The sequence below is a fragment of the Monopterus albus genome, unplaced genomic scaffold (genome assembly GCF_001952655.1).
Source record: "Monopterus albus unplaced genomic scaffold, M_albus_1.0 scaffold127.1, whole genome shotgun sequence".
Lineage (NCBI taxonomy): Eukaryota > Metazoa > Chordata > Actinopteri > Synbranchiformes > Synbranchidae > Monopterus > Monopterus albus.
The window spans coordinates 3,266,750-3,285,932 of record NW_018128007.1 but is presented as its reverse complement, the minus strand read 5'-3'; the positions used below and the strand labels follow the sequence as shown (position 1 = coordinate 3,285,932).

The 19,183-nt window shown below is 41.0% G+C and overlaps 2 protein-coding genes across 2 annotated transcripts in view; both read right to left on the bottom strand.

The window, feature by feature from the left end:
* Positions 1-2,284: 2,284 nt before the first annotated feature.
* On the bottom strand, positions 2,285-11,724 carry nradd (neurotrophin receptor associated death domain). The gene is made up of 6 exons (XM_020612837.1): positions 11,276-11,724; positions 6,406-6,538; positions 5,865-6,218; positions 4,681-4,906; positions 4,430-4,572; positions 2,285-3,813 (listed from the first exon to the last, which is right to left on the bottom strand). Exons 1-6 carry the CDS (start codon positions 11,312-11,314, stop codon positions 3,500-3,502), a joined length of 1,209 nt encoding a protein of 402 aa, XP_020468493.1. The 5' UTR covers positions 11,315-11,724; the 3' UTR covers positions 2,285-3,499.
* A 4,813-nt stretch (positions 11,725-16,537) lies between these two features.
* nbeal2 (neurobeachin-like 2) overlaps positions 16,538-19,183 on the bottom strand; it is a 34,241-nt gene continuing 31,595 nt past the window's right edge. Inside the window, exons 52-55 of the mRNA XM_020612699.1 lie at positions 19,003-19,164; positions 18,758-18,906; positions 18,512-18,647; positions 16,538-18,333 (exon numbers count right to left, since the gene is read on the bottom strand). Of these exons, the coding sequence (XP_020468355.1) occupies positions 18,226-18,333; positions 18,512-18,647; positions 18,758-18,906; positions 19,003-19,164 (555 nt within the window). The 3' untranslated portion in view covers positions 16,538-18,225. The remainder of the gene's footprint in view (positions 18,334-18,511; positions 18,648-18,757; positions 18,907-19,002; positions 19,165-19,183) is intronic.

Sequence of the window (19,183 nt, the reverse complement as noted above, 5' to 3'; positions counted from 1 at the left end):
ATTTGAAATACACTTTTATCACCACTGCCATTTATTTCAACTATTTAGCCAATAATGTTACTTTATTTCAATGTTTAGAATTTCAGCTATTTAGCTAGTGTTGGACTTAACTGTCCTGCATGTTTGTTTCTGAGGAAGAATCAAAGTCAGAACAACCTTTAAGATATTTATTACAATGTCAAGGAAAAGCAATTACAGAGCGCTCTGGGTTCCAATTTATTCCGAAGCCCTATCCACACTACAGAAGTATGGTTCACAGCCTCTTCAGGAAGCAGGAACCCCTGGTCTCCTGAACCCAGCCCTTTTATACAATCTTTGGATGTACAATGTAGGTTGATCTGACTCCTCCCTGGCGCGACCTCGTCGTCCGTATCTGGTCTCGTCCCTGGCGCGGCCTTGTCCTGAAACAGACACTTTTACAGAATCCATAATGTTTCTTGCAAACAGTCATCTCGGCAACCCTGAGACTGCACCTGGACTTGCTTTCCTGTTATCTTTCTATATCTGCTTGCTTTCCTATTTATCTAAGTCTCTGTGCTTTGACACACTCACACAAGCATTTTAAGTGCATAGGTTAAGCCATTATAAAGAAAGCACTAACATATTATTTTATAGCTAATACTAGACTGAAACATAAAGATATATGTTCACTAAGGCTACTTATAATGTTGATTATGTAAGGCTTAAGCACTTCTTATAATATAGATTACAAGGGTCTTGTTAAAGCAATCTTGATTATCCATACTATGACCTCTTAATACTTTATTAACATATAATTGGGTGAAAAGTAACTACATAAACATAGCTGTGACATGCAAGTATGTGAACTTATGTATTCTGAAATATAATCTTAACTATTCCTTTTCTAGTATGATAGATTAGTCATACACAAACAAAGTGAACATGCAGGTTAAATAAGCAACAATCATGGTGTCAATCTAGATTCAATCAAATGTTAGAACCAATCCTAGAGTATAACTTTGTTAATAATTTTATTCAACACTAGCCATATCTATTACATTTAGTTGTTTTACCTTATACATTCATGTTAGCTTATAGTAAATAATTCCAAACAGATATCCTTTCATTTTAGCTAGCTAGTTTACCATCCATTAGCTGTTTCAACTGATTACTTTTAGCTGTTGTTACCCTTTGATTCCAGTACAGGAGTCCTGCACAGACCTCACACTGAAGTGGAAAAGACTAACCTGCTTCAAGTTCTATACAAGAGGTTTCCAATAAAAAAAATAGCCTGAGGCAAAGGAATTCAGACAACTATTTACTGCCTTCTTCCTAAAGCCTTCCCCGCCACTTTCTCACTAAAACCTTTAATGGCCTTAATTAAAGAAAATGCTTTAGTTAATGACAACTTCCTCTTATCCTAAGAGTTGTTAAAGTTCTCAGATGCTGGTTGCTGTACAGAATGATGGGAAGCAGTTGGAGTTTCATGGTTTCAGGCCAAGGGAAACCTCATCTTGTCAGCCTTATGAGGCAGCTGTCAGCCCTGTTGGCCTGCAGGTGAGGCTCCTTCAGTCAAAATGCTCTGTGGGGGGGCTGTGGTGCCAGCAGCTTTCCTTCTGAAAATGAAGATCGTGATTCAGAGTGATATAGTCAGGCAGTTGATGAGCGCATGCCTGACTTGCTAAGAGGGCTTTTATTCTGTTTACTCTCCCTACATTAGGTAATGCTTAATCAACAGTTTCGACTTTACCCAAAATGGACATCCCGCATTAGATCATTGTAAATCAAGCTAAGCCAGATGGAGCCAGTGAGGACTCTTCCTTAGGGACCTTTCCCTCTGAGTTTATGTATCTCAGGCCTTTTGAATTTCACATTAACGCCTGTTCTTCTGGTCTCTTTGACAATGTTTATCTGTTATTTTTAATTATTTCAGCATTTATCCATTAAAGTAACAAACTGTTTATCCATTATCTTAAATATAATATTATCTTATCCATTAATGTTAGCTCATTAACCACCCATTAGATTAAGCTAATCATTTTAAAGGTTAATTAATCAAAAGCTGTTCAAACTTTTAACCATTGTTAACTATATAGTACTTTTAGATATTTCAACTAATTAGCCATCGTTTTAAGTTCTTCACTTGTTATGTATATACTGTTACTCCACAATCAGGCATCTCGCATCTCTAAGCAACTGCAGATGTGCAGTTGTAAAAAATATAGTGACCATCTACGGTATGATGCTAGACTTATAATACTAATTTGGAGTCCTTATGTTACAATAATAGATCGCTCATTTATCAAAGTTATTTATTAAATGAATAAAGCTCTTACAAAAACACACTGAGGCATATCATTAGGTAATATATACACAAAACCATACATACATACATGGCTGGTGTCAAAAAATAATCAAATCATCTGAGGCCATCACATGCAAAGTTACTGCAGATGTCTATGGTTCTCATAGATTTTATTTAGACATGAAACAATAATGAAATAAATATAAAAGCAAGATGACAAGTTGGACACAAGCATCGATGTGTCTAATATGAAAAATCATGTTGACAAAAATGAAATGATTCATTTCTATCCCTTCAGTCTTCATAGTTCATGCTTTAAACCAAGATTTATCAAAACAAACCAATATTTAATGTATTTACAAACAGAGACGATTATTATAAAGAGCTAAGAAAGAAGTTTTTATGTTCCACAAAATGTTTCATTTTCATATCTTCTGATGAGATTTGAAATATCACTGGTGCATAGTACGTCCTCAGTGTACTTAGTGGCTGCAGCAGAGAAAAAACAGCCCGGTGAGTAGTTCCTGAAGTGTTTTAAAAGAGGAAATAGCAACTGCAAACTTCAAAGAGATGGTTAAGACTCAACTTTTGATTTCTACTGGAGAAATGTGCCCACTTGGCTGTGTAAACCCCTAGATGGGTTTGAATTTTCTTCTGTTTTTAAGTGGTAATGATCCCAAATGGGGGATCCCAATACTAAATTGCTTGTTGAAGTTGTAACTTATAAAACAAGGGTTACCAGACTAGAAACATGATCTAAGCGATATGTATTTGTTTACAATAGTACATGGAAGGAATATTTTTTGACAGGGCAGAGGATAAATCTGATCAGTAAACAGTTGGTTTAGAAAAATTACACTCATGCAAAATGTGTAAACACACTGTCCTGCCACTAACTCACAGTATCCAGGATTTTTGTGCATGCAAATGACATTGCACGTGTACTTATTGTAGTGTAGGTGCATGTCACTGTGGGTCTAAACTAATCATATGACCAGGTTTCTGCAGTGTCCATTAAGCAGGACATGCAGCTAGATTTACGTAAAACCAGCTGGTGACATAAACTGGGGTAACGTGTTATGAAACTGTTTTTTGTTGTTTAAAAAAACTGAATCATAAGTATCCATCAAAGCAATAAGCCTCCAGCTGTGACAGGTATTGTTTTCAGAGTGCCTCCCTTGTTAAAGTTCTTCACTTGAGTCTGTGAGAGTCATATATGTGAGTGAAAAGTTGTCAGACCACAGACACACCCTGCGTGGGACAGTTAAGAACTGTCACCACATCAGGCCTCTCGATGCGGGCCAAGCCAGAACACAGCAGTCCCAGAGTGGAGCCTTCTTTCTGGGCCCAGTTAGAGAGAAGTGTGTGAGCAGGGGCCTCTCCATGCCCAAACAGGTCCAGCTGTTCAGGCTCATAGCCCAGTGCTGCACCCAGCTGCCTCCACCCCTGGCCCCCTCCCTCCTGCAGGAGGCGCTCCACCTCTTCCTGTCTGTGGGGGGGTAGGTTGATGTACAGACGATTGTCCTGCTTGCTGTCCCTCTTGGTACCTGTGGAAATGCAATAAAAAAAAAAAAACTCACCATTTGTCTTTACTGACCAAAGTCCAACTTGACACAGTCTCAATAATAATCATCACCACTAATAATAGTAAGTACATTATTACTAAAACAAGCTATGTAGTATTAGGTCTTTTTAAAAAATGCCACATTCAGCATTTTGCAGCGTGAGCTGGAGGTGAGTTGGAAATGAAGAAACGAGGAGGCTAGTGCAAGCTAATGCTACGAGCGGTTGTGACACTTCCCGGCCAGCTCACTGTCATTGGCTGCTGTGGGTGTCTGGTCAGGACTCAGTCACTGTTGCCCTCACACTACAGGACTCCAAGTTGTAAATATCAAACAAGATCGGGGGCCCTCCGATCCTGTCAGTAACCATTAGGTCATTCAACACCTCACACTACAGAATCATTTGGCCTGAGAATCACTTCCAAGTGGCCTCATATCAGGGAATGCCCCCACGATTATCGAGAAGGGCAAATCAGGCCCAAAATCAGGCTAATTATACTGTAGTGTGGGGCCAGTTTTAATAAAGGTCTATATGTTTTAGTGACATTGTTAAAATATGTTCTGAAACCTCAATTTAGTTTAGAGCCTGTGTCTGCTGCACCTTTGCTGGGCTGGTTGTCCTGTAGACTGTGAGAGTCCAGAAAAACGCCACTGTCACTTTGAAGCTTTTCTCCCTCTGGAGATATTCCCAGCTCAGCTGCACGGGCCTTAGAGAGAGCCTGCTTCTGTTTACATGATCTCCAGCTGAGAAGAGCACAGAAAAACAATATTAAACTATCCACAGTAAAGCCAATCTTATAAACAGTATTACATCCACTTAAGGACGACAACACATCCCGAGTGAGAACTCACCATTTATAAGCCACATACAAAAGCAGGCCCAGCACCACAGCAGCCAGAACAGACACATAAACCAGAATGTTGTTATTGCCACCCTCATCTTGTGGGGTAAACTTGGGTGTTCCAGGGACAGTGCTGGCCTCCTTTTCCTCTGTCTCCTCCTCTACAACTGGGAAGCGAGGGGTATCACGGTGCCCATCAGACTCAGCGGGACGAGAGAGAATGTCCAGTTTCTTGTCTAGTAGGATTGAGAAAGAGAGACGTGTCAGGGACAGTATAATTGCATCTGCACATCAGAAACACATTTAGTCTGCATAAATTGGAACCAGAAGTAATTCCACAGAAGCCTGTATGCCTGATGTAATGATAGCCTCAGTCATCCCGGTCCCCTGGAGTTTTAAAACCTTTCATTGCCCCTGTTTCCAGTCTCCTGTGGTTTTGCCTATCTTGGGATCAAACAGTACAAGGTACTGTGCTGACCTATGTGGTATCAAAGGGTCATGACATATGCACCCAGAGTGTGTGGAGATGACCTTACTCCTGGAGAGCGAGTATAACCATTTGGGAGCAAGCACACTAGTTGTCAGGGTCAGCAGCCTCCCTTGGCCTCCAGGTCTGTGGGGGCAGTTAACCTAAAGACCTGTCAAACTCATACCAATTGGACTAAAGCATTTAAGTGCTCTCTTTTTTCACCGCTCATGTTTCCAGGCTCAGAAGAGGTATGGATGCAGGTGTTGACCACATGTATTCTCACAGACCCTCCCACCCCCTGCCCCCCTCATTCTTTTATCTTTTTATCTTTCACCAGTACTGCCTTTCCTTGTGTCAGATCTTTAAAGAATAAGGTTGGTACTGTTTACTATTTTTCTTATTGTCAGCAAATCCCAGCATGATTTTTCAACACCTTCTGACTTCCCTACCCACTCTGTAGCATGCAACCCCGAATCATTAAGATAAAAGTACTTCCCTGGAATAGCCAGGCACTGTTGGTTGATAGTTAGTTGTATATTTGTTGGTGACTATTTCCAGATGATGGACAATGTGTGGAGGACTGATTCAAAATTAACAGTGCCCCAGAAATCATTTATGTGTGTTTGACAACAATCGCGGTCTATGGCTGCTGTTGTTTTTTTTGTTTGATAAATTATCATCCTTTAAAAAACTTAACTTCATGTTCTCACTCTCTCACAACTCACCCATGCAGAGTGTGTCAGAGTTGGGCATACAGGCTCGGATTTCCACCTCACTGTCTACGCACTGGGTGCAGGTCTGGCAGGGTTTGGTACTAGCATGCTCCTCAGAAAATGTTCCTGGGCCACAGGTCTGGCACTCAGTGTTATGCTGAGGGCCACACTCCCGGACAACACCCTCACCGTGCCTGCATTTGGAGCAAGGTGCACACAGGCCAGAGATGCTCCAAAAGAAGAAGCCTTTGTCACATTCACATTTTGTGTCATGTTTGGCAGAGCAAGAAGCCACCACGGGGACACCGGATGGGCACCTGGCACAGGGGAGGCAAGGGCCGAGGCCTTCGGATGGGGAAAACTTTCCTGGGAAACAGATTACAGAATCAGTGTCAGTCTAAATTGTCTCACAAATATCAGTGGCAGTCATGAGATGGAGCACTGTTCTGTTCCATCACTGCTTCCAGCCTCCCGAATAGATGACAGAAATTATGATGAGGCAGGTAAAACATATTCTATATTGGTGGAGTAAAATTAGATTATAATTGCTTACCCTCTGGACATGGTGTGCACTTGGTGTCCTCTTTCCCACATGATACCTCCGCTCCAAAGCCAGCAGGACACAGACTGCAACACTGCCCTGATTCAGTGAACTGGTTACTGGCACAGGCATCCCCAAGAGATACCTACAGTGAACAAATGAAAAAAATTCCACCATTGTTTTATGTGTGTTTTTTAAGCATAAAACAGATATTATCAAACATTTTAGGCCATTTTGGATCTGCCCTGTTTACACACCAGCAACACAAGTCATATTCTAATTTTAGTTACCAAAAAGAAAACAAAAAGCCCATTTTTCTTGGTCCATGGAGTTTTCTGCTTTATGCCACATGTGGAAGGGAAGTTACACACATCCCATTCCTGTGCCATATGTTTAAAGAAACCAGGGAACTGGATGAACTGAAAATGGCCTTTTTTATCTTTCTGCCTACCTACGTTTTTCAACCTTAAAGTTTTTATCTGCACGTGAGTAATGGAGAGCCCAGCTTGAGTTATGACATGAGGGATAGCTCAGACATTCCTAACGGCTTGTGCAGCAGGGTTGATTCCTGACAGGAGCGGCTGACTTTAATCAGATGGCTTTAGACCAGTGGAAAGAATAAGACATAAATAGTTTAAGGAAAACACTCTGAAAAGGAGGGAAAAATACGTAAAAAGCTTCCACCATCGCACTCATTCCAAATCAGTATGAATGACAATGTGTGTGTGTGTGTATGTGTTCATTTCTTGACATTATAAAAAGGAGAACGGGGGAAGTACATAAAGGAAACGTTCCAGCCCCAGGCTAGGGTGTCAGTTAACCATGGCTGCCCAGCATGTGCTTATGTGTGTGTGTGTGTGTGTGTGTGTGTATATTGATGGGGTGGGGGGGGTTTGAAGTTGCCAAGCCCTGCAGGTGTGGTGTGTCTGTGAAGGTCAGTCTTTTACTAACTCCCCTTCTCCAGGCTCTGAACAATGGCATCTTAAACATGCACACATTAAGGGAGACTGGTCTACTCTGTCTGGAGGCTGACAAGAGCAAACAGATGTCTGACAACTAACCTCCTGCGAAGGGGAAAAGTAACAGCTAAACAACCCACTGATGTTTCTCTTCATCTCTGAAGTCTGCCAAAACACACAAGCGACCTGTGTAAACCTGCAAAACCTCCAACAAAAAGCCCACCACAAATACATGCACACACACTGTAATGTTCCACGCTTATACTACAAGAGGAACAGGTTTGAAATTGGGCTTGCCTCATTCCAAAGACGCTAACCCAGTTTTACTGCAGCACTTACAGAGAAGCCTGATGATATTTGAACACCAGCCCGAGAACCCAGATCAGAAGTGTTAGTGTGTCGGGGTGGTAGGATCCTGCAGGCAGGAACCACTAGGATGTTTGGAGTTGGCAGACTGTGACCAGACCTGGACCATAATAACCTTTGGAGCAGAAAGGCATCCTAGTAACTCAGGTTGGTCCTCTCCACATAACAGATGGAGCTCCTCAGCTAACACTAGCTAACCTTTTACCCCTTATTCTATACTTTGATAAATATTTAGTGACAGTGGCTCTGTTTTATTTTCACCTCCAGCTTGGATTTCTGTCATTTTACAGTGTGAGTCTGGGCTGGTTTAGCTCACTAAGCCTGCCTGGAGGGCCTACTTAGTGCAGAGAGCCAGAAGTTTGGCACTTCACCCACTGGTTCACAATGTACAATGAAATATTTAGTCCCGAGCCCCACTGGAGACAAGCGGTTACAATGATCTACTCAGTGGAGGAATGACTAAATCATTATCTACTGTGTACATTGAAACAGTACTATATATGGTTGCATTCCGTGTTTATTGATATATAATTTAATATCCGGTCCTTAGTCATTAGAGTTTATACTGTAATGAAATTAAGAACTGATTAGTTAAAACTCAATAATAAAAAACAGCATGACATAGCCCTTTATTTTCATTTCTTACAAAAACCCAACAATGCTAGTGCATTTAGCCAGGAAGGTCCCATTGAGAAACAAGATCTCTACTTCCAGAGAGTCCTGGTCAAGATGACAGCACAAGCAGAGTCACAGTCAGTTCTGTGTTTAACTGTGAAATATAATGAATACATCAGTTTAATGGTCTTAGTTCTCTGATCAAACATTCAGACATTTTCTTTGCCCTCCCTTTTCTTTGTAACATATCATTAACATAAGGCAGATTGTACATGTCTGCACAACGTATCCCATTCGAGCTGTACGAGCTATGTGTTGGATCATTAGTGTTATTCACTCTGTTCTTTTGTTTGCCTGCTTGCAATGGATGAATAAACGTTAATATCCCAACAGTACATGAGTGGCATTTTGATTCTAAGTTTAGTTCAAGTTGATTTTTAATCTGGACAAATAGCCACTGCGCCCCCCAATAAAGAAAAAGAAACAGGTCAATGAAGTCTCCTATGGAGAGGCTAAAAAATGTCAACACTATGCTCCATCACCATTCTTAGTGGCAAATACAGAAAAACTATTCCACATTAGAAAGCAAAGAATACACAGAAACAACTCCAGGGTATAGTTTTAAGATAGGTGGCTAAAAGTGTGTCCACAGATTTGCAAGAGTATCAAGGAAAGATCTGACCTGGGTTCAACTGTTCTTCAGTGTTGGGACATCAGATGCCAAAATCAACTAATTTGATTGTATTTAGTTTACTTGGGTGGCACCTAAATTAGCATACTTTACCACTTTACCATTTATTTACCTCTGATTTGATCTGAATATGAATAGATGGCTGTCAAATGTTTACTTTCTTAGATTTGTCGGTCTTCCTGCAGTATCATTACTTTGGTTCTATGTCCAATTTTCAAGTAAAGATTATTTTGCTGCTCATGTGTCAAAGAGTATTCAGTCCTATCTGTTGCCCCGGGGGCAGAAGGTCTGAGGGGAAGGGGGCTACAGTTGCTTTCTCCATTTAGGTAAGAAGCTGCAATCTGAAGGGATTCCCCAGTGAGAACAGACGGACCACCGAGGAGCACAGTTTTCAATGGGGTTCTCAACTCCACGGCTGCCAGAGTCACTCACTCATCACGGATCTCACGCACTCACACACACCCACACTTCATTTCAGCCTTCCCAGTGCCTGAAACATTTTCTGTGCCATTGTGAAGTGAGGCCACTTTTGAAGAGCCTAGGCTGGAGCTTCCACTCTTAATCTAATCTGCGTGAAAATAAACACACCAAGTGATGCTCTCTCTCTCTCGCTGCAAAGACACTGACATAAGCCTTCACAAATGTGGCTGTGATCGCAGCAGACATGGGCCTTTCAGCACAGACAGCCTGAGCTGAGGAAAGTTGTTTAGCCACACATCCCATCTGCACCAATTACTGTCATTTGTATACTGAGAGCACAAGCGACAAATTAAAACACGTCCCTCTTTTTGCAGGCAGAAATCACACGCAACACTGCAATCCTAAGTAACACATGACAGCACAAAGTGGCTCCCTTAACTACTGATTTGCAAGAATTGGTTCACATTTCTAAATAACATTAAAGTCTGCCCCTCAACAAATCTACTTGATTACTCTATACTCTATGGAAATTCAAACATCTGCGGTAACAAACTAAACAACCCCAGCACCACCACTGCCACTCACACACACATACACTACAAACTGGGAGAAAATGATGGTAATTGCTTTGCTCCGGATATCCAGACCCTGGCAACGATACTGAACATTTGGTCAGATTTTCACCAGGAATTGCTTGTCTTAAGTAACAACTGTGGCAACAGTATAGTAATCAACGAGCAATGTAAGCTTTAGAAACTGAGTTAGCAGTAGATGGTTTGGAGAGTCAGCTCAAATACTGTAAAATGCTGCACAAAATCATTCTCTGTGTAAAGACTTTATAGTGTGACTTCCCAGCAGGCTAAATAAACATATATTAACCATCTGTGTTTGCAAAACAGATGGAAATCTTAGCTTTCAAAGAGACATCCTGTTTATATTACACCATTATAATAGGAGAGAGATACAGATCTTTTTTTAAGAAGTGAAGTTCTAGCTAAACACTTTGATCTTACAAAAGTGCTTTCAATCTAAGGAGCGTGTTCAGACAGTTCTACAAGCCCCTTGGGCTTTTTGAGGTAGGTGGATGTCATGTTATTGTCCGCAATTGTTTTCTTTTCACACCAATCCCGGCTTAATAAAATGCTGTCAAACACCTGGGAAACTACAATTTGTCCATAAAATGCATCATTTATCAGTGTGTTGGTGCATAATCATGGGTAAATGTGTGCTGTGTTTTGTTCTTGTCTGCTGTTCCCAGTGGTCTGGCTCATCCTAGCTGCTGCTGCTGCGAGTGCAGATGGAAATGTGTCATGTGAGTGGAAAAAGAAAAGCGACTTTTCACTTTGAGCTGGGTACAAGGCGCAAAGAATCTCTCCATAAGATATCTTCTAGGACCTCTTCTAGCACGTTTTGTGATCTCTGAGGTGTACAGCAGCCTGTGTAGATGTACAGTAGCAGGATGTGTCTTTGAGAAAGAAACAGTAGCATGGCAAAGTTTGATTTCATCCTTGTTTAGTCACCAGAGGCTTTAAAGGAAGACCGGATGAGGTTTGACCAGATGTGTCCTCTGTCTCTTTCTCATGTTATTTGCCAACTACACGCAGACAAAAACATTTACCAGCAATGGCCATGTAACATTGCCCAGATCGAATAACTAAAACAACATTTTCTATGAGAATAGTAGTGTAAAACTTAAGTGATCCTTTACAACAGCTGTTATGGTGTTAGGCTGATAAGAGTGCGAAATAAGAAACCGGCAGATTATAATGGTTTTTGAGTTTATGGAGTATGTATCATTGTGCTAGTAAAGCAATAATTAATTGTTCCTTACTTTTAACAACAGGAGCGCGCACAAGACAAACAGTGTCATGTCTCCACTCTCCAAAATCCTCCGACTTCGAGCGGACTGACCGATGCGTTTTAAAACCTTTTGCAATCTGCAGTCCTCAAAAATCGCTCAGGAAGTGTCATCCAAACTGCCAGCTATCTAAATCTAACCAAAAAACACCAACTTCCCATCAAATATTCAAGTTAGGCAGTCAGAAGAGTTCGCTCCTTCTTCGGTAATCGGATGTTTTTACGCATGAGAAAGCGGGTTTAAAATTCAGGCTGTATAATCCGTAGGTTCTCCCAGTAATGGCGCAGGACACGCATTTGCTTGTTTCATTGCGTTCCCTGGCGATACTGCGAAAGTTAACACAAAGTTTCTTCTGTTTCAGCTCGCAGGATGCATGCGCTGCCTCCTCTCCTGCAGCTTCGCACACATGAGGAAGGAAAAGCTCTGGCAAGCTCTCCTGGGTATTTTCTCCTCCCATCTACTCAGTTTTCAATGCGACTGGCCGCATCCCTGCGACGCTGGATTAGGAACAATAATGTAATGGAAAAATCAAAATGAGCTTCCACATTGGTGATATGTGTGCACGATCACATGTACCCTCGCACTGGATACAACAAGTATGATTTTAAAAAGATTTTAAAAACACTAAAAACTCGGGTATATATTTAATTATTTAGCACTTTGAGTGATTTGATTTGTTATGATCAGTGATACTTGTATCCATGCAATTATCTCTACCTAAGTTCAGGTTCAGGTCAGTTTGGATGTGCCCATGTCTCTGTTTCATAAGCCCTACAACAGGAATATATTTAACATCCTGTCTTAATATAGAGAATAATATTAATAATATTAATATAGAGGTCTGTCCGGCCTTCATATGTGTTGCATCCAATGTGAACCAAGAAAGAAGAATCATCAATCCACTTTCATTCTATTACTAATTCCATTTGATACTTTTTATACTTGTACTTCACTACAGTTCAGAGGAGAATATTACACTTCTCCTTTACTCCACTACCTGTAAGATACATTTAAATGAGACTTTTAAGACACATAACAAGCCTATAAAATATGTTGCATTGTTATAGATGAAAACAACCAAACATATAGGACAGTTAATACTTCACCTGGGTCGAGTCATCTGGCACAGTGGTTGCTGGTTGTGGAGAAAAGTATTTACTCAGGGACAGTTCTTAAATAGCCTACAGTTTTGACATGGCAGTACTTTCCATTTTATGGGAATTTATATTGATAAATATTGTATATTTTTGCTCCACTACATTTATTTTTAAAGCTTTAGTTAAGTTACTTTGCAGATTCAAATTCTGATAACACAGTAATATCAATTATTCTGAAATGGCCCATTCTGCCTAACCAGTCTTTTACTTTGGGTACTTTAATGTGATGCTAATACATTTGTAGCCTACTTAAATAAATTGGGCATGCAGTATTTCCTCACTGAGGTATTCCTGCCTTTACTTACATAAAAGCTCTGAGTAGTTCTTAGACCATTAGATGCTCAGACCTCAGGTGTGTCGCTGCAGGAATAGGTCTAACCCTGTAAAGCCCAACATATCAAAAAATAGCCAGAACATTCTAATTTTTTGGAACTGAGATGTTTATTAACTTTTCTCTCTAGTTATCCTTGACCAGATGTACCCTGTAGAAACTCATAAGCATGACTAAGCATTTAACAGTCTAACTAGACATCCTATCTCCACTAAACTTTTCCAGTACATCAAGTATCTATCCAATATCTATCTGACTAAAAATACCTAACAATTTCATGATTCGAAATTCAAGATTCACGATTTTTATTTGCCATATAAGCATAGACAGACAGTCCAGGCATATAGGAATAAAGGTGCCATATTATTTAGATTATTTCTATTTCTTTTGTATCACATTTGATACATGGGGCATTTTTGGTGATTTTTTTTTTGCTCTGAAACCTCACGTATCAAATATGATACAAATGGTTTTATAGGTCTAATTTTAGAATTGTGTTTTTAAATTACAAAATTATCCCAACCATATATTCAAATACATACATATTTCTGTTGGGTTATATTTTCAACTACAGTGCCTTGCGAAAGTATTCGGCCCCCTTGAACTTTGCGACCTTTTGCCACATTTCAGGCTTCAAACATAAAGATATAAAACTGTAATTTTTTGTGAAGAATCAACAACAAGTGGGACACAATCATGAAGTGGAACGAAATTTATTGGATATTTCAAACTTTTTTAACAAATAAAAAACTGAAAAATTGGCCGTGCAAAATTATTCAGCCCCCTTAAGTTAATACTTTGTAGCACCACCTTTTGCTGCGATTACAGCTGTAAGTCACTTGGGGTATGTCTCTATCAGTTTTGCACATCAAGAGACTTAAATTTTGCCCATTCCTCCTTGCAAAACAGCTCGAGCTCAGTGAGGTTGGATGGAGAGCATTTGTGAACAGCAGTTTTCAGTTCTTTCCACAGATTCTCGAGTGGATTCAGGTCTGGACTTTGACTTGGCCATTCTAACACCTGGATATGTTTAGTTTTGAACCATTCCATTGTAGATTTTGCCTTATGTTTTGGATCATTGTCTTGTTGGAAGACAAAGCTCCGTCCCAGTCTCAGGTCTTTTGCAGACTCCATCAGGTTTCCTTCCAGAATGGTCCTGTATGTGGCTCCATCCATCTTCCCATCAATTTTAACCATCTTCCCGGTCCCTGCTGAAGAAAAGCAGGCCCAAACCATGATGATGCCACCACCATGTTTGACAGTGGGGATGGTGTGTTCAGGGTGATGAGCTGTGTTGCTTTTACGCCAAACATAACGTTTTGCATTGTTGCCAAAAAGTTCGATTTTGGTTTCATCTGACCAGAGCACCTTCTTCCACATGTTTGGTGTGTCTCCCAGGTGGCTTGTGGCAAACTTTAAACGACACTTTTTATGGATATCTTTAAGAAATGGCTTTCTTCTTGCCACTCTTCCATAAAGGCCAGATTTGTGCAGTATACGACTGATTGTTGTCCTATGGACAGAGTCTCCCACCTCAGCTGTAGATCTCTGCAGTTCATCCAGAGTGATCATGGGCCTCTTGGCTGCATCTCTGATCAGTCTTCTCCTTGTATGAGCTGAAAGTTTAGAGGGACGGCCAGGTCTTGGTAGATTTGCAGTGGTCTGATACTCCTTCCATTTCAATATTATCGCTTGCACAGTGCTCCTTGGGATGTTTAAAGCTTGGGAAATCTTTTTGTATCCAAATCCGGCTTTAAACTTCTCCACAACAGTATCTCGGACCTGCCTGGTGTGTTCCTTGTTCTTCATGATGCTCTCTGCGCTTTAAACGGACCTCTGAGACTATCACAGTGCAGGTGCATTTATACGGAGACTTGATTACACACAGGTGGATTCTATTTATCATCATTAGTCATTTAGGTCAACATTGGATCATTCAGAGATCCTCACTGAACTTCTGGAGAGAGTTTGCTGCACTGAAAGTAAAGGGGCTGAATAATTTTGCACGCCCAATTTTTCAGTTTTTTTATTTGTTAAAAAAGTTTGAAATATCCAATAAATTTCGTTCTACTTCATGATTGTGTCCCACTTGTTGTTGATTCTTCACAAAAAATTACAGTTTTATATCTTTATGTTTGAAGCCTGAAATGTGGCAAAAGGTCGCAAAGTTCAAGGGGGCCGAATACTTTCGCAAGGCACTGTATATCACAACAGATTTCCACCACCTGTAGTCTATTTATTTGCATTGTGTGCATTGTGTTAACCACTTATTGTGTTTCTGTATGAGAATGTGATATATAAATAAACCTGCCTTGCCAAAAATCCTCACCTTACAAAGGAGTTTGTGCTTATTACCAAAAAGAATTAGTTCAACTCATTTTCTATACAAACCACCTTGTTTGAAGATGTTTTTAAAATCAAATGTTGTTGTTTTATTCCAGTGCAGCAGTGTTCTTTATTCTGCCTTATTTCAAGATAGTCATAATCATGTCTGCACAAACTACAAAGCAAACAGATTTTTGCTGGGAGCAGGTACAGCATACCAGTGGTACTTTTTTAAATTAAGAAAAAGTACCAGTATCAAAATACCAAATAAAGACATGTTTATCACAGATCAGACAAATAAACAGTTCCCATCACATCTTCATTCTTTGTATGGGCACAGACTCCTTATCTGAAGGCCGAGTTCCTCTGTGGTCAGTGGAAATGATAAGGGAGCTATAAAAAACATGACGATGTCGTTTACAAGCCAAGAAAAAAGGGTGCAGAGAGGGGGAGGAGGCGAGGGTGGAGGGCTGTGGTCGTTTACAGAGGCCTGTTTGAGGGTTGTTGCAGTTCTTGGCAGGAGCAATTTAAAGAACACCAAAACTGCAGCATTTCACGACCTCCACCCCCCCCTCAGCCTGCCCTTGGGTCTGGAGAGACCAGAGGAAGATACTGCCAATGACCAAGAGCGAGGTGTCGACCCCTCCCACCATTGTCAACGAGACCACATCAGAGCGACTGCATCCCTCTTCATCTCCTCCTACTCTACCTCCCTTATTCACTGTTCTGTGGTTTGTATTTGCTTGGGAGTCTCCAGGTAGGTTTTATCACCCACCTCCCCCCCTGCACACCCCACTGAATTGCACCCCTGGAGGTGTTTATGAGCAGGCTGACAGGATGTTCAGCCCACCAGGAGATCAAAGTCTCTCAAGTAAAATGTGCTGTTTCTCACTGTGACCTTTTCAACTCTAACAGGGTTAACGTCACAGACGCATGCAAAGCTGGGATTACAGCAGAGGAGCTGGACGAGCTACGCTAAGGCAGCAGATCAGTTTTCAGGTTCACACACAAAAACCAGAGCTTATTCTTCAATAATGGGTGATCATGCTTAGGATGTGCACAGCGAGTTTACAAAATAAGAGGATTCCTGAATATAAGTGTGTAGTAATAATCAGTAGGCATCTCCAGGGAGAACAATGCAACTTCAGAAGCAAACAGCTGGAGTGGAGATAGAAAACAGATAATCACAGTTCCCACCGTCATGTTTAAGTGACAAGGAGCACAAGCTGCTTGATTTTTACACAGGAAAGTGTATTTTCAACATCTTCCAAGAAGAATACAAAGGCTAAATCATAGTGGTTATAGAGAAATGGATCAAGTCCAAATTCAAGGCAGTGCTGGCCTAGAGTGACGGCTTTTCGCAGGATCTCTCTGACAACAAGTAATATCAAATTAAATTATATGCAGCATGACATAAACCTACTTGTAATAGAAGACTGTGACTGTAATAACCCAATTCTGACCTCTGTGAATTAAACCCAGGTCTCTGAGCATTGCTACATAGTTAATAAAAATATCACATTCATAACATTTATACCAAACAGAGCAGTGTTACATAAACTGATATACAAGACAGCAAACTGAGACGGACATACCTTAAGACATCATCTCACCTAATGGTCGTAGAACTGGAATAATTATGATTTTAGAGAACCTAGATGTGAGGAAATCAATGTTTACTTAATAAGTAAACAACATTTCAATGATTCATTTCTTTTCTTCTTGCTCACACTTAGGTTTATTCAAGAGAATCTCTTACAAAGACTATGCAATTTATACATGTGCACCATTTTATGGATATTGCATTCTCCCAAACAGTTCCTTTTGTCTCTCTCCCATCATGACACTGCACAACAACTACATTGCTCCAACCACAGTAAAAGAAGCTGGCAGGAAGTGAATTCCTCTGAAGTTTGCTCACAGACTTTCTGGTCATGTGTTTTGGAGTCGCTGCTGTCTTCAGATGTTTTGGTGCTTCAGAGACAGTTCAATGCCAGTGCAGGCAACAGTTTACCAGCAGTTCATTAGCAACATCTTATCTGCATGTGAGTCAGTAAGGTGTGTTTAAATCCAATCAACAGGGATAAAGATGTGGTATCTTACACGGGTGACTGGAATTCAGTGTTTAAACATAGACCAAGACACAAGCTAAAAAGGCACTTTTCAGAGCAGATGAAGCAGGGACATGATCTTGTAACAAACAGTAATAATAAAACTAGTACATGAGCATTTGTAAAGGCCTTTACTCCACTGTGTGTAAGGCAACAGCAGGCTCTCCTCTCAGCTGTCATCACATTCAACCTCCATAATCATGACAACAAAAACAGTGAATATATTTCACATATTTGACCAATAAAGCAGGTATTGCCTCAGTTGTAACAATTTTACATTGCTTAGAGCCTAAAGGAATGCAAAATTTATACATGATGGTATTGTGGTGCACGTTTGGTGCAAGGATCGTCAAGTCCTGATGTTGACTGCTATAAATCATAACAGTGTTGGGTCACTAGTAATTAGTTACCACCTGTGTCTTGCGTTACTAAGTCAACCCCCTTGTGGTATTCACCAATATTGCAATATGGAAAACTCAAGCAACGTCTACTGTAGTTTTTCAAGTTTACAGGAGTTTTTAGGAGGTGCCACTGCCAAACAATGGCTCTGTGACATTCAGCAGCACAGGGATTCCAGCTGTGCCACCGACAATAAAGGAGCCAAAAACACGGAGCCTGGGGACTTCACAGCATTCTCTTTGTGTCTGGGGTCGAATGTGCTTTAGAGTGAGTCATCTTCCTGAAATATGACTCAGTGTGTATATACAGTCCAACAACAAACAGTTCACACCCATTAACATCAACCTCTTCTCCATCCACAAAACAGGGCCACTCTTTGGAATGCTGCTCATTAAAAACAGTAGGCTACAACTGCAAATGAAATACACAATAAAATGTCAAGTGATTTAAGAACAAAAAAGTGCTCAGTGTATAGTAGCTGAGTAGGATAGTTTGCCAGCTGGTAAAGGAAGGAAGGTCTTGATGAGTCTGGCAAGCATCTTGGTGGTGCGGCTATCTGTGACCTGGAGCATTCTCAGAGTTGCTCCATCACTGCTCATCTCATTTGCCAGGGTTCTCATTGGGATTGTATTCAGTTTCACCTGATGACACCTGAGAGATGCGGCGTGTGGAGCCCCACAGGCGACGGGGGAATTGTGAATTGCGAACCTGAGACGAGGAGGGAAAACATGTTAATCTTCACCGCAGGGCTAAAGCGGAGATGTTCAGCTAAAGACACTAAATCATCATCTGAAAAGCTTGGCTTTCAACCAGAACTTAGCATATGATTGGCACCCCTCCACACATACATACTGCATCTCACAGTCACTGCTTGCCCTGTTCTCACCTCCTCTGGCTTCCCTGCCCCCACCACAATTAGCTTCCCGTCTTCAAGCCCCACTAGGATGTGGGTGTACTCTTTGGTGACAGACACACTCCTCACAGGAACTTTCAAGGCTAGGGGAGTTACCAGCGCATCAAGGCTGTTAAAAACAAAGAGGATTTAGAGCTGAGGTAATTTTTTAACATAAAATTGAGCATTTTTTTTATAAATGCAGAAAACTGGCAAAATTAGAATAAACTTTTTCTTTACCTGTATAAATCCTGTATGTGGAGGCTGCCCTGCATGGTGCCCAGGATAACATATTCAGACACCAGCTGGAGAGCAGTCACCTGCTCCTCCATGGTGAAGGAGGACATCAGACAGCCGTTTACTGAGTAAACATGAATGGAGTACAGGTCCTGTAGGAATAAGCAGAATTTGAATATTGGCATAAGCAGGCTGAGAAACTTGAGTATGTTTTTCTGCTTTTGCTTGTGCTGTATGCACTTTTGTACCTTAATGGTAGAGTGCTTCTCCAGTGAGGTCTGTACCACAATGTGGCCCTCCAGGCCCACCTGCAGTGCAGAGATTTCGGCAGGCACACCGCTTTCACTGGGAGGCCGCAGTGTTCGCAGGAACTGACCTCGCCGGACAGTATGCACAATCACAGTCCCGTCCTGACACACAATAAACAGA

What these genes read in the sequence shown, in the direction of transcription:
- nradd (XM_020612837.1), bottom strand. Translation starts at nt 11,314, where the DNA reads ATGACACTGTTTGTCTTGTGCGCGCTCCTGTTGTTAAAA. An exon ending in GCGCGCTCCTGTTGTTAAAA is followed by an intron (nt 6,539 to 11,275) that starts GTAAGGAACAAT and finishes TGTTCACTGTAG; the next exon opens with GTATCTCTTGGGGATGCCTG. An exon ending in GTGCACACCATGTCCAGAGG is followed by an intron (nt 6,219 to 6,405) that starts GTAAGCAATTAT and finishes TCTGTTTCCCAG; the next exon opens with GAAAGTTTTCCCCATCCGAA.